Here is a 12,717-nt window from a genome sequence, read left to right as displayed (position 1 = left end):
CCGCCAAAGGTGGTTGGCAGACTGGTCGACAGGAACGATGCCTGATCAAAGAAGGACGAGTTTGGGTAGGGCTTGCCATTGGAGATGTTCTGGCGGTAGGCCGGGTTTCCGCCCAGGATGGACTGGGGCGCGGGGTTCTGGGCCGCGGCCTGCACGGAGAATGGCATGGGCTGGGTCTGCTGCGGTTGCTGGGTCATGCCGGGGAACTGGCTGTCTTGTGCGCGGAAGATGTTCTGGGGCTGCGACGGCGGGAAGCCCGGCTGAGGAATGGAACTGTATCTCTGCTGCGGGAGCATTGCAGGCGAGGCGGACGATAGGCTGATGGACGGGGAGATGCAGGGGAAAGGCCGAGAAATGCGAATGCAACGAATGCGGACAGGCTCGAGGATGCGGGACGCTTGCTTGCGGAGGCGAGAGAGCGAGGCCGAGGAGGAGGGGGGGGCGGACAAAGCAGCGACGGGCCGAGCGGTAGCAACGATGACGGGTCCGAGCGAGCGAATGGCCAGGCCGGGAGCGAAGAAGCGTTGATGAATGAAGCACGGAGACGTCGACCGATGGAGGCGAAAGGCAGATGCAGGATAGCGCAGGACGGAGGAAGACGACGCAGGTCGATGTGCAGGATGATGTGCAGGATGATGTGCAGGATGATGTGCAGGATGATCCAGTCAGATAGGGCGATCCGAGAGAAGGCGTGATAAGGCGAGAGGGCCGCGGGAGGTCAGCAGGGAGAGGGGCGGAAAGGACAGAGGCGGAAAGAGCGAGGGCGGGGGGAGGGCGAGGGCGCGGGCGAGGACGCGGCGAGGACGCAGCGAGGACGCCCTCGGTCTCGCCGGCTTGTCGGCGGTGGCGGGGGGCCCTGGCGTTGTCCGTGTAAGGGTCTGCGCGTTTGTTGTGCCGTTGTTGTGCCGTTGTTGTGCCGTTGTTGCAGCGCGTTGTGTGCGGCTGGGTTTGCAAGGCGCATTGCTGCATTGCATTGCTGCATTGCATTGCTGCTGCTGTATTACTGTGTGGCATTGCTGCTGCTGCTGTATTACTGTGCGCCATTGCTGTTGGTGTCCGGCATATTGCCGTCGCACCAGAGACACTGTGGCGCGGTCCGTGCCTCGCCAGCGGGCCATCTCGCTGCCCTCTCGGCCCCTCTCGGCCCCTCTCGCCCTGGAGCCGCCCTCGTTGTCCGTCCCGATTCGCGCTGCCCCACACCGCCGCCCACCACAGGCCGGCCCCTTGTCGCTGCTGCCACAGAATCAATCTCCGCGGCGCAGCCCCAGGCATTTGCCGGCCCTGTCTTTGCTGCCCTCCACACTCTCCGTTGTCGACCCAACCCAGAGACAACGGGCGCTTGTCGGGCCGCCCAGTGACAGATCCAGGCGCTGCCTTGGAGCACTGCGATAGCCAGCCGATAGGCGACGGAAATAGGGCCGGCCGAAGCGGCGACGGAAATAGCCTGGCCGGGACGCGCTCGCTGGCATGTGCCGACAAGCGAGCCGTCCCTGCTGCTGCTGCTGCTGCTGCTGCTGCTCCTGCTGCTGAGCGTGGTATGCCCGTCTGTGCCGGCCGTGCTTTCTCATGAATGCTTGTGTTCGTCTCTGCCGAGGGACAGTCCTCGCCCATCTCTCGCCCATTTCTCGCCCATCTCTCGCCCATTCCTCGCCCATCTCTCGCCCATCTCTCGCCCTCATCGAGATTTGCCGTTCTCGCCGTCCAATCGCAGCCAGGTCCGGACGAGCCGCCGCCTCGCTTGTGCGCCGTGTGGCGCTCGGCTCCACTCCGATGTTTGTTGCACAAACACGCGTTTCTGACACAGCGCCGTTCCCCACGGCCCGGTGTCGTGTGCCCGGCACCACTCCCGGATCGAGCCGGGGGTGGCGTGCGCAGCATCGCGCCATATCCCGTGGCGTGGGTCTGGACGCGCCGCCTTCCAGGCCAGCGTTCCCACGCTCTTCTGGTGATCTGCGTCCGGGCCGATGTGTCCTGTCCGCGACAGCGCTCTATTAGCCTGTGTCTGTCGCCCGTCCCCAGCACTGCCGTCACTGCTTTGGCGGTATCAGATTCAAATCCTCGGTCGAGTCGGGCGCCTGCCACACCTCCTCGACTTTGACGGCCTTCTGGCCCTCGCCCTCGGTCTGGCCCTCCTTGTGGTCGTGCATCGGCTTGAGACTGTGCTCGTGGGGGTCCTTCATTTTCCCTCCATATTTTTCCAGCAGGAAGGGTGTGTCGATGAACTCGTAGAGTCGCTTCGGGTCGTCGAACGTCACCACCTGTTGGCATGCATCGGCATGCATCGACGCAGAGACGGAACAGCGTGAGCCTTCAGTCCTCCATCTCAAGCGGCCGTGTCCAAGCCATGGCCACCGACGGCATCCCCCCGTCGCTCTCACCTTCTGGACCGTGGCTGCGTCCATGAACATGCGCGCCATATTCCACATGATCCAGAAAGTCAGTCCCGTCGGAAACAGCAGCACCCGCAGCAGCGAGTCGGGGTAGTGATGTGTCAGGAGCGGGATCAAATTCGTCAACATGAAGGCATCCGTTCGCGAGCTTGTGATCTGGGTCCGATCAACGATGATAGTTATCTTGTCCGTCATGATCCTGAACATAGCCGATATCCAGCAGCATATGAGATGCAGCGTCAGTTTGTGGATGAGCGTCGGGTGTTAGTCAGGCGGAGCAGTGCAGCACGAGTAGTCGACAACACCAGCCGCTTCCCCCGCCTCCGCATACCTGCTCCGTCTCGCCATCTCGATGAGATAAAGAAAGAATCGAGTATCGCGGTCCTTTGCCGCCGTTCCTTTCGGTGGTTCGTGGCGAGACTCGATCCAGATCAGCACTGGCGTGCCTTCCCTCGACTCGCCGATCCACTGGCACTTGCCGGACTGGATGTGGCTGCCAAAATCCTCGCCCACGATGCCTGCAAGGCCCTCCTTCTTTCTCCATGTCTTGGATTGACAAGACCGTGTCCGTTTCGGCCATGTCCGGTTTGGCCGCGTTCACCAGAGTCGGTCCAGGGTCGTGGGCATGAGTCCAACAGCGTGAGAAGCGGGAAGCCAGGGTACGGACAGCAGCATCCAAGCCCAAGATCCAGCCACGGTCGACCCACCAGCGTTTGGCTCAGGGCAGAGAGAGCCTTCCCGCGGTGCCGCTTGTGGATCGCAAACCATTTCTTCAGCTCCTGGTCGTCCAGCTCATCGACGCCGTCGTCCTTGAAGAGCTCCCGGGCCGTCGAGATGAACGCATCGACCTCGCCGTTGGTGGTGCTGTCGTCATCGTCATTGTCGTCGTCGTTGGCATTCAGATGGAACGACGAGCCCGTCGCAAGGTTGAACTCGCTGCTGGACTCGTCGTTCTTCTTTGGCGCGGGCTGGAAGATACTCTTGACCAACGGCATGTGGGGATGGCCCAGGCGGTTTCCCAGTCAAGGTGTCGAGTGCTGAAAAGTCGAGCAGAGTGCACACCCTGGAGAGCGTATCCTTGATGTTGGGCTTGGATGCAAATGATCTGTATGTGCACCAGCGAGTACACTACGAAATGGCGGTCCGAATTACCGCCAAATAACTCTGTTCCTGGGGATCGATCTTGGCTGTTGAGCGGTCTGGCCTGTGTTGGTCTGCGGAACGGCAACAACCCTTGACCGTCGTCTTGCTTTGCCGCCTTCCCTCCGAGACTCAGCGGAAACTCGGCCCATTGGTGGCGGCGACTGGGTGGATCAGGACTCTGCGACAATGGAAGTATTCGGCCTCCCACTTGGCTTTCGTTGCCCTTGAATCAGCCTGGCTGGGCACAATGGGCCATGTTCGCATTCGCATTCGCATTCGCATTCGCATTCGCATTCGCATTCGCATTCGCATTCACATTCGCGTGAGTCTTTGGCATAGCTCCCTCCTCTCGCTCACATCTCGATCAAGAGCATACACATCGCTGCTGGGCACATCTGTCTATTCATCCCACGTCTCCTCCGCTTTGCCGCAGCCAGCAAAGTAGGAGCGATGGTCTGTCAAACAACAAGCAGACGAGCCAGGGCAGGGCCCGCCAAGCCTCGAGGAATACTCAGTTTCTTTGTTTCTTATTTTTCATGTGCATCGTGGGAAAAGCTGTACATGGACACACGAGTGAGTGCGTTTCTGATCATAACAGTCTGCCGCTGCCGGGAAGGGAGGGGGACAAACCCCCCGGCGGCGGGGAGGTTGAGACAGAGAAAGTAATAGATGGATAGAGATAAGCGCGGGTGGGGGAAGGGGGTATGCTACTATAGTGAGTGCGTGAATGTGTGGGCAAGTGGCATATGCAATTGGGACGGTCCAGCATCAGAGTTAGTTAGGCTCCGTTTTCTTCCAAATTCATCAAAAGACCCGTCAGACATCTCTTTGTCGTGATGTCGTCCTTCAGGAGCGCGACAAAGGTGCCGTCTCTTAAGGTATCTGGGAGGCACTGGCGGAGGGCCTCGCGTGCGCGCGGGTTGTCCGACAGTCGCATGTAGCAGCGGATGATATGCTTCAGCAGACGAGCCGACTCCATGTCGCTCAACTGGCTGACCATGTTGGAGAGCACCGTGCTGACGGCAAAGAAGCGATCGTAGGTTTGGCAGATGTAGCTCAGACCCATTTCATCGTGCAGAATCTTTTGGACAATAAAGATGGCGACCTGGACGGTGGAGGGAAGCAGCGCAACGTCCGTCAGAGACAGCAGATTGCGTCGATAACAGCAGATCCACCCGTAGTGATCCTGCAAGCAAGGACGAGGGAGAGGCTGGGTGGTAGCACTGGCCAGACATACCGTCTTGGACAGCTCACTGCCAGTTTCCATGATCCGCAGACAGAGGGGGATGATTTCGGTCGAAAGCAGGAACTGTATGACTTCGCTGTTGTCGTTCTGTGGCCAGATTCGGATAATCAGCATGAGCATCAGCATCAGCAACGTTGCCGCCAGTCCACGATTGACTGTCGAGGTTGCCTGTACGCAAACGTCTATCCGCCGACACGACATTGCAATAGGGTCGATGGATTGACGGCCGCCAGCGGGATCCAGCACTGACAATCACACTGTGGCCGCCAGAGCATCCCGGCTCGATCATCCGAATCAAGACAGGACATAGTCCAGACATACCTTGACCAGAGCACCGATGACGCCCAGGCTGGTCAAGCGGAGGTATTCAAACGGACGGGTTCTGCTCTGGGTGTTGAGGTACGGGTAGAGGAACAGAGGGATATGCGCTGGTGGTTCGGGAATCGACGGGCCCACCGGCCCAGAAAATGAATGAGTTTGCAAGTTCGGCAAGACCACATCAACGCGGGCGAGTGACGCCGCCGGGTCGCCTGCCTTCTCAAGAGGGCTGGAGACTGCAAGGGAGCACCAGAACAGCACGCCAAAGGACGCCTCACCGTTCAGGAAGAGCCCCCGGGTCTCGTTGTGGCTCGCGACGCATTGCAGCAGGGCCAAGGCGTTGCAGACTCGATTGGAGGCCTGGCCGGTCAGAGTTGGCGGGGAGAGCATTGGATAGACCGAGACAATTTCCTGGAGCAGCGCCGCCATGATGCCTACAAGCGCCGACAAACATCACATGCATCGCAAGCATCGCAACATCATCCGTCCGGGCATTGGGGCGACGGAGATGGCATCGGACAAAGTGAGAGGCAGTCGTGTGAGTCGCAGATTGCGAGATAGGATCGCCAAGATCGGCGGACGCCGCGGCAAACGAGGAAGGGAGGAGACGGGATGGGCCAGATGGATGGACCGCCGGGCTCACCAAACGAGTGCCACAGAATCGGAGCCAGGTTGTCGTAGGCCTCTCTGCGCTTGCTGAGCTTCAGCAGGGCATTTTCGCGGGTCGCCGGGTTGGTGAGGGCCAGGATTAGCTCGTAGATCTTTTCGTCGTCGTACTGGGCCTGCTGCTGCTGCTGCTGTTGTTGTTGTTGCTGTTGCTGCTGCTGTTGCTGTTGCTGTTGTTGCTGTTGTTGGTGCTGCTGGTGCAAGAGCTGGTGCTGCAGGCTCAGCTGCTGCTGCTGGGGGTTGTACGCCTGTGGGTTCGAGGGATGGAGCGGCTGCTGCGATTGCAGGTTGAAGAGCGCAGGCGGGTTCATCGGGTTCGAGTACATGCCTTGCTGCTGGGCCTGCTGGAGCTGCGGGGGATAGTAGCTCATGGCGACGGGCTGGCAGACGGACAGATGGAGGGCGACAGGGGTGGGCGAGGGGAGGATCGGTGGGCGATGCGATGGGCGATGATGCGATGGGCGACGATGAGGATGGATCTGGACCAGGGCGGGTGGGCGCCGACACAGCGACAACAAAATGCAAAACTGTGTCAATGGGCGTCTCGGCGTGTTCTCGGCGTGCTCTCGGCGTGCTCTCGGCGTGTCCTCGGTGTGGAGAAGCACGTCCTCATTGGCTCTCGCTGTCACTCGCCGCCTCGCTCGTCAGTCACAGAACGGCGCCACGACACAGGACTCGTCACGCGGCGGATCACGGGGCTGTGTCGCACGGAACCGCCCCGGGCGCACAGAACAGTCCGTTGCACCCAACGCCCGAGCCCCCCCCCAATCGTCTAGACTCGCTTGCCCTCGCCGAACTGGTTTCGGCCACTTCTCCGCTGCAATGCTCCCCGATTCAGCCAGCTCCGATCCGCTCTGGGAAATTGCCTCGGCCTTCCTGGGATATGCCTCGGTGACCTTTTGGATATTCGCCCAACTGCCGTATGTCCGAGTATCTGCGTCGATTTCGTATCCTGGCGCATCGTGGGAGCGGCCGGCTGCTCATATTGGGGGGGGGATGAGACGTGCTGCTCCCATTCACGCATCCACTCGCTGTGCCATTCGGATTTGTGTGTTGCGTTCTGGTGCACGTACGGAGACTCTGTCGGCGCAGGGCGCATTGCTTCCGCTGATGTCTGTCGCATGCAATTCCTGTCTCGTTTGTCTCCAATTCCAGCCAAATCTATACCAACTGGCAGCTCCGGAGCGCACAGGATATCTCGCCGCTATTCCTCTGCATTTGGCTGCTCGGCGATTCGTGCAATTTGGCGGCCTGCATTCTGACCCACCAGCTGCCTTTCCAGGTGAGGTCCGAACCCTGGGACGCTCGGGCTCGCTGTGCGTGGTGCCTTTGTACTTTCTGGTCCGACCAGACCCCTCAGCATCGACACGCTCCGACCCCACTGACCCCACCTTCCCACCACCACCCCTGGCTGATGCGCCTCTGTCTCTCGATAGACCTTTCTGGCGACATACTTTGTGCTCCTGGACCTATCGCTGGTGCTGCAGCTTATATACTACTGCACCCCGGTGTCCTCAGCCGAGCCAAGCGACCGCACGCCCTTGATTCAGTCGGCCAATCCAGCCGCTGCGACGCTCCCACGGCACAACCCCGCTCATGGGTCCTCAGCCATTGACGGCAGCGATTCCTACACACCGCTCTCGTATGTACCAGTGCAGGCCTGCTTCAACGACTCCTATATTGTGGTGATCGGTGCAGTCCTTGTCTGCAAGATCGCATCGCACATCCCTCATGAGACCGTGCCTCGGCAGTCTCGAATTACTCTAGCGGACTGCACTGCTGGGACATTGTGCCTGTGTTGCGCGAACACACTCGTTGCTCGTCGATGATTGCGTGATGCTGTCTGTCTATCTATCTGTCTGTCCGCTCATCTGTCTGTCCGTCTGTCTGTCTGCTCTTTCCCACGCCCAACGAATCATCAAACCCGACTCTGGTCTTGAATGATGCCCTTGGACCGCCTGCCAACCACAGAATCTGCATGATGCTCTTCAAAATCACTCTGATGTTGCTCATCCCAATGTTCATCGTGCTTTCGCTCTCCACCGCCCTCCTTCAGCCCGCCATACAGGCGCTTGGCTCAGCAGTTCTGCGACTCAACACGGGCGATTCCGCCCTGGGCACCTGGATAGCGTACCTGTGTGCGGCCTGCTATCTGGTCTCGCGCCTCCCGCAGATCTACCGAAACCACCAGCGCAAGTCTGTCCAGGGCCTCTCGATCGGAATGTTCTCGCTGGCTGTGTTTGGAAACCTTTCGTACGCCCTCAGCGTCATCTGCAAGTGCGTCCCCGAGCCGTGGCGGCTCCAGGCGGCATTCCCCTTCATCCTCGGCAGCATGGGGACCATCATCTTTGACGCCGTGATCCTGCTCCAGTGCTGGATCTATCGGCCGCACCGATACCTGGCGGAGGAGGTCTCGTTCCGTTCGTCATAGCGAGACCCGCGCGACTGCGTTTGTGTCGAGCTCTATGATGTTGTTGAGAATATAGCACAGTCCAAAGTCCAACCCAAGACATTCAGGCCTGTGCTCGTTCGGAGGGCTGGGACACTTTGCGGAGTGTCCCCTTTACATACGGATATGTCGTACCTCTCCCTGTCCATCCTCGCCGATCGCACAATGCCCGAACGTCCTTCCGATCATCCGTCGTGGCAGCCCTTGTGCTCTCTGGGCTGTTCATGAGATTCGTGTCACAGCCTCTGGTGCCTTTTTTTTCTCCCTCTTGGTCGTCGATCTGCAAGTGCCCCCGCTGGCTGCCGAGTCTCCCGCCTGCGCTTCCATCTGCCCAGTCGTCTCCTGCACCCTCCCCTCCCCCAGCGTCAATGGATCAACTCTCGAACCTCACCGGCGTCGCCGAACCGACGCTGCGGCTGCTTTCCAGCCTGCTCAGCGCCTATCCGCTTGCCATCCTGACCCACAGTCTCCTGCTGCATCCGTCGGTCCCAAGATCCGCCCGGCTCGCCCTCATCATCGCCTCCTCCCTGCTCGTCCACATGTTCTTCCTGTCCTTCACGACCGCCATCATGCATTCGCTGTCCGTTGTCCTTGGCACCTGGGCAGTCGCCAAGCTCTCCGACCGGCTTCCCAAGCTGCTCCCCAAGCGAGTCGTCTCGACCCTCTTGGTCGCCGCCATCTTTGGCCATCTGATGTGGGGATACTTTGTGACCCGCCGTGCTGCCGGAGACGTCTATGTCATCAGCTGGACGATGACCCAGTGCGTCCTCTCCCTGCGGGCTGCCGGGACGGTGCTCGACTGGGGCGAAAGCAAGGCCGCCTTCTCGTCCTTCCCAGTCTTTGTGGCCTACTGCTACTTCTATGGCTACAGCTTTGTCGGCCCGCAGGTGCCGCTGGCGGACTTTGAGGCCTACATTTCACTCGAGAAGTTCCAACGACACGGATTTCTCAAACCTGCGACGGCAGGAGCCAAGACCAAGCCGCTGCCACCCGTGGCCGGATATGCTCTCCAGTCCCTGGCCATCGGCGTCGTTTTCCTGGGCATCCACGTCGGCGGAGGCAAGTATCTCTCCAGCGATACGATGCGGCAGCCAGTGTTCCTCACCTGGTCGCTGGCTTCCCGGATCGTCTATGTGATGGCCTTTGTGAAGGTGCTGCTCTGCAAGGTGAGTCTGCCGGTGCAATCCATCGCCAGTAGCATACAGCTGCTGCTGTATCGGTCGTACATACCCGTTTGGACAGGCAATCGACTGTGCATTTGGGTGGTTGCCTGAGCCTATCGAGAAACCGGCAGCCGGATGCAGCTCACCCGGATGCTCCTCTCAAACTGACACATGTCTGTGCTTCAGTATCTTGGTGTCTGGGCCCTGGTCGACGGCGCCGTGGCGCTCTCGGGCCTGTCGTTCGGAGGACTGGATTCAGACCACAAGCCCATCTGGGACAGCTACCGCAACTGCAACCCCCTCACCTTCCACCTGGCCACGTCCCTGTCGGTCATCATTCCCAACTTCAACATGTCCACCAACGACTGGTGCAAAACCTACATCTTCAAGCGCCTGTATGTGCCATCTGTGCTGGCCGCGCTGTAGAGTTTGCAGCATTGGTGGCAGCTATCCGTAGCGCTCGTCCCATTCGACACTCGGACTCACATCCAGCGCCATTTCGATCATGCTCCAAACCCAGGCGCTTCCTTGGCTCCAAGGACCTCTCGTCCGCCCTGACCCTTCTCTTCCTGGCTGCCTGGCATGGCCCTTCCCCGGGGTACTATCTCTGCTTCGGCCTCGAGTTCCTGGACATTTACTGCGAGCGTGTCTTCTTCAAGTGGGTGGCTGTTCCTCAAGGGCCCGTCTGGAGGGTCGTCTCCAACGTCTTTGGCTGGCTGTGGGCCTCGTTTGCCCTCGGCTACGCTACCGTCGCTTTCGAGGCGCTCCGATGGGACTACACCGTCACGGTCTGGAACTCGCTCTACTGGAGCGGCCACATTGTCATTGCGGTCATTATTGTAAGTGTCGCTGGCGCACTCGTGGCCATGATGCCACCAGCCTGCTCCGTCATGGGTGCATCTGATACGGGTCTTCATGGCAATCTCCTTGGACTGACTGCTCGACCGGCCCACGCCATGACTTGACTGGCCCTTGCCATGACTTGACTGACCCTTGCCATGTCGTGGTTTGCATGCACCGACATGGCGATCTCGCCGGATGCGCCGTTTGACTGATCATCGTTGCCCCTTCACACAGATCGCCGACCTCGTTGCCAGCGCGCTCTTCCGCAAGCCCAAATCGGCCAAACCTGAGAAGGCCAAGAAGGCCTAAAACGAGTCTGGGCTGTCGTGCCTGGCCGAATCGTGCTTGTAAAGATCTAGATTGTGTGTCTTTGAATATGATCGCGCTTTGGGGACCACTGCGACTCGGGCGGGATGGAGAGAGAGCGCGGCGGCGGCCTGCCGACCCTCGATACAAAGCGACCCTGTGCAGACGATCTGAGCGTCTTGGCTGCGTTCTGCTGCAGGACACCCGGCTCGGCGTCGAGCGGCATCGCTCGCCGTCGGCACACGCCGCTGCTCCATGTATTGCGACGCGGCTGCGGTCCTCATGCCAACCAAAAGTCCGATCCATTTGCCCCAAAAATAGGAATATTGGTGGCTGTCCGCCAATAGCCCAGGCGAGTCCAAGAAAAAGGCGGCCAGCCCTGCCTCGCCCGCCGTCCCGGCCCCTCAAAAGCCTCTGGACAAGCTTCTCTTGCACCTGGAAAGGCAGAGCAGGCTCCTCCCGACCTCCCCTGCCGACAGGCTCTTGGTCCACCTCGCCACTGCGGCTTCTCTTCGACCGCCGCGCGCCTCATTCGCCTCCGGCGCCCTGACTGCTTCTCCCTCCCCTCTCTCTTCCTCAGTACCAGAGCCGCCTCGGGCGCTCGAGTCATTCTGAACGTCCAGCCCCCGCTTTGACGCAGCGGCTCGTCTCGCCATGGCTCCCAAGATCATTCTCTCGACCCAGACGCCGCCGCAGAAGAGCAAGCTGGCCCGCATCGCCCTCTCGTCGCCCGAGGTGCAGTCGCTCCTGCCAATGTGGTTCAAGCATCTGCTGACCCTTCCGGTCCCGCAGGAGGTCCTGGTGCACGACTTTAACAGCATCCAGCATGCCGAGGATCTCAACGCACAGAACCCGGCGTTTTCCACCTCGGTGGCATTGCTGCCGCAACATGCGTACCGCAGCCGCTACTGCAACATCCTGCCGTACGATTACAATCGCGTCCGCCTGGCAACGCCGTCGCTCCTGAGGGACTACCGCCCCGAGGCCGTCGGTGGCGAATACTCGGACTTTATCAATGCATCGTTTCTGCAAGGTCCCGGAGGATGCACGAGGTACATTGCTACCCAAGGACCCATGCCCGAGACCCTGTCGGACTTTTGGCAGATGATCTGGGAGCAAAACTCACGACTCGTTGTCATGCTCACGCAAGAATACGAGTCCGGCCGGATCAAGTGCCACCGCTACTGGCCGAGCACCGTCGGCGAGTCTGTCGTGGTCCCGACGGACAATGGCTTGCGTATCGAACTCGGCCTGGCCTCGGAGACGCACTCGATGCCCTTCATTCTGCGGGAGATTCGGCTGGCTCTCGGCGGACAAGAACCCAGGACCATCACCCACCTGCAGTTTACCGAGTGGCCCGACCACGGCACATGCAACTCTGGCGACCTCCTGACCCTCATTGACGAGGCCAACCGCATCCAGGACAGCCTGGAGCTCGAAACACCAGGCCCGATGGTGGTCCACTGCAGCGCCGGCTGTGGGCGGACGGGCACCTTCTGCGTCGTCGATACCATCCTGTCGCTCCTGGACCAGGTGCGCGAGGGCTTTGACTTGCACCAAGACTGGGTCCAGCAGATCGTGAGCCTGTTTCGGACCCAGCGCACCACCATGGTGCAGTCGCTCGCGCAGTACATGCTCTGCTACGAAGCTGTGCTGCAGAGAATCATCGAGGCCCAGGAGGTGCGCGGCGAGGAAAGCATCCAATACCACCGCACGCCGTCCAAGGCCAGGAGGGGCTGATTCAAGTTCGCTGGTCCAAGCTGCGCCGATCCAGTCCAATCCGATCCGATCCAATCCAATCCGATCCAATCCGGTCCAATCCGATCCAATCCGATCCGAGTTTCGCAGACTCAAGTTGTTTCTTTCTTGCCGAGCCGTTGCTGATTCAAGACGGGGGAGGGGGCCGGATGGCCAGGTCATGTGTGCGCATGGAGGGCACTGTGTTTTACTCTCGCAATTCGTCTGCTTGTCTTGTGTGTCATGTTCTCTTTTGTCGACCATGGGCTCCGAATGCGTCCTGCATGCCATGTCGGTTCTGATTGGCATTGCTGCAGTTCGGGCACACAGCCGTGGAGCATCTGTGTGGGAAAACGACAGAACACCGGCCCGGCTGCCAGTACTCGGCCACCATGCATCCTCCGACGTCGTCGTACTTTGACAACTCTATCCATCCCGCATCCCGTCTTGGGAGTG

At 60.1% G+C, this 12,717-nt stretch overlaps 5 protein-coding genes across 5 annotated transcripts; 3 read left to right on the top strand and 2 right to left on the bottom strand.

Annotated features, from left to right (window-relative positions):
• Nucleotides 1-2,027: 2,027 nt before the first annotated feature.
• BJ171DRAFT_584884 (CRAL-TRIO domain-containing protein) lies at nt 2,028-3,385 on the bottom strand (the record flags this gene model as incomplete). Its single annotated transcript, XM_053114333.1, has 4 exons — nt 2,028-2,258; nt 2,379-2,589; nt 2,722-2,936; nt 3,098-3,385. The coding sequence occupies 4 exons, from the start codon at nt 3,383-3,385 to the stop codon at nt 2,028-2,030; spliced, it is 945 nt and encodes a 314-aa protein (XP_052963823.1).
• A 658-nt stretch (nt 3,386-4,043) lies between these two features.
• Nucleotides 4,044-6,243, bottom strand: BJ171DRAFT_517174 (cell differentiation family, Rcd1-like-domain-containing protein). Its single transcript, XM_053112105.1, has 5 exons — nt 5,741-6,243; nt 5,376-5,531; nt 5,101-5,207; nt 4,771-4,866; nt 4,044-4,638 (listed from the first exon to the last, which is right to left on the bottom strand). The coding sequence occupies exons 1-5, from the start codon at nt 6,132-6,134 to the stop codon at nt 4,312-4,314; spliced, it is 1,080 nt and encodes a 359-aa protein (XP_052963822.1). The 5' UTR covers nt 6,135-6,243; the 3' UTR covers nt 4,044-4,311.
• A 1,532-nt stretch (nt 6,244-7,775) lies between these two features.
• On the top strand, nt 7,776-8,252 carry BJ171DRAFT_517173 (PQ loop repeat-domain-containing protein). The gene has a single exon (XM_053112104.1). It carries the CDS (start codon nt 7,781-7,783, stop codon nt 8,192-8,194), a length of 414 nt encoding a protein of 137 aa, XP_052963821.1. The 5' UTR covers nt 7,776-7,780; the 3' UTR covers nt 8,195-8,252.
• A 233-nt stretch (nt 8,253-8,485) lies between these two features.
• On the top strand, nt 8,486-10,634 carry BJ171DRAFT_517171 (MBOAT, membrane-bound O-acyltransferase family-domain-containing protein). Its single transcript, XM_053112103.1, has 4 exons — nt 8,486-9,378; nt 9,562-9,770; nt 9,896-10,214; nt 10,453-10,634. Exons 1-4 carry the CDS (start codon nt 8,581-8,583, stop codon nt 10,525-10,527), a joined length of 1,401 nt encoding a protein of 466 aa, XP_052963820.1. The 5' UTR covers nt 8,486-8,580; the 3' UTR covers nt 10,528-10,634.
• An 88-nt stretch (nt 10,635-10,722) lies between these two features.
• BJ171DRAFT_199134 (protein-tyrosine phosphatase-like protein) lies at nt 10,723-12,352 on the top strand. Its single transcript, XM_053106253.1, has 2 exons — nt 10,723-10,876; nt 11,105-12,352. Exon 2 carries the CDS (start codon nt 11,179-11,181, stop codon nt 12,262-12,264), a length of 1,086 nt encoding a protein of 361 aa, XP_052963819.1. The 5' UTR covers nt 10,723-10,876; nt 11,105-11,178; the 3' UTR covers nt 12,265-12,352.
• The last annotated feature ends 365 nt before the right edge of the window (nt 12,353-12,717 follow it).

The sequence above is a fragment of the Polychytrium aggregatum genome (assembly GCF_025602895.1).
Source record: "Polychytrium aggregatum strain JEL109 chromosome Unknown BJ171scaffold_37, whole genome shotgun sequence".
NCBI classification, from domain to species: domain Eukaryota; kingdom Fungi; phylum Chytridiomycota; class Chytridiomycetes; order Polychytriales; genus Polychytrium; species Polychytrium aggregatum.
Note: the sequence above shows the minus strand (reverse complement) of the source record. Positions and strands in the feature narration are given on the sequence as shown.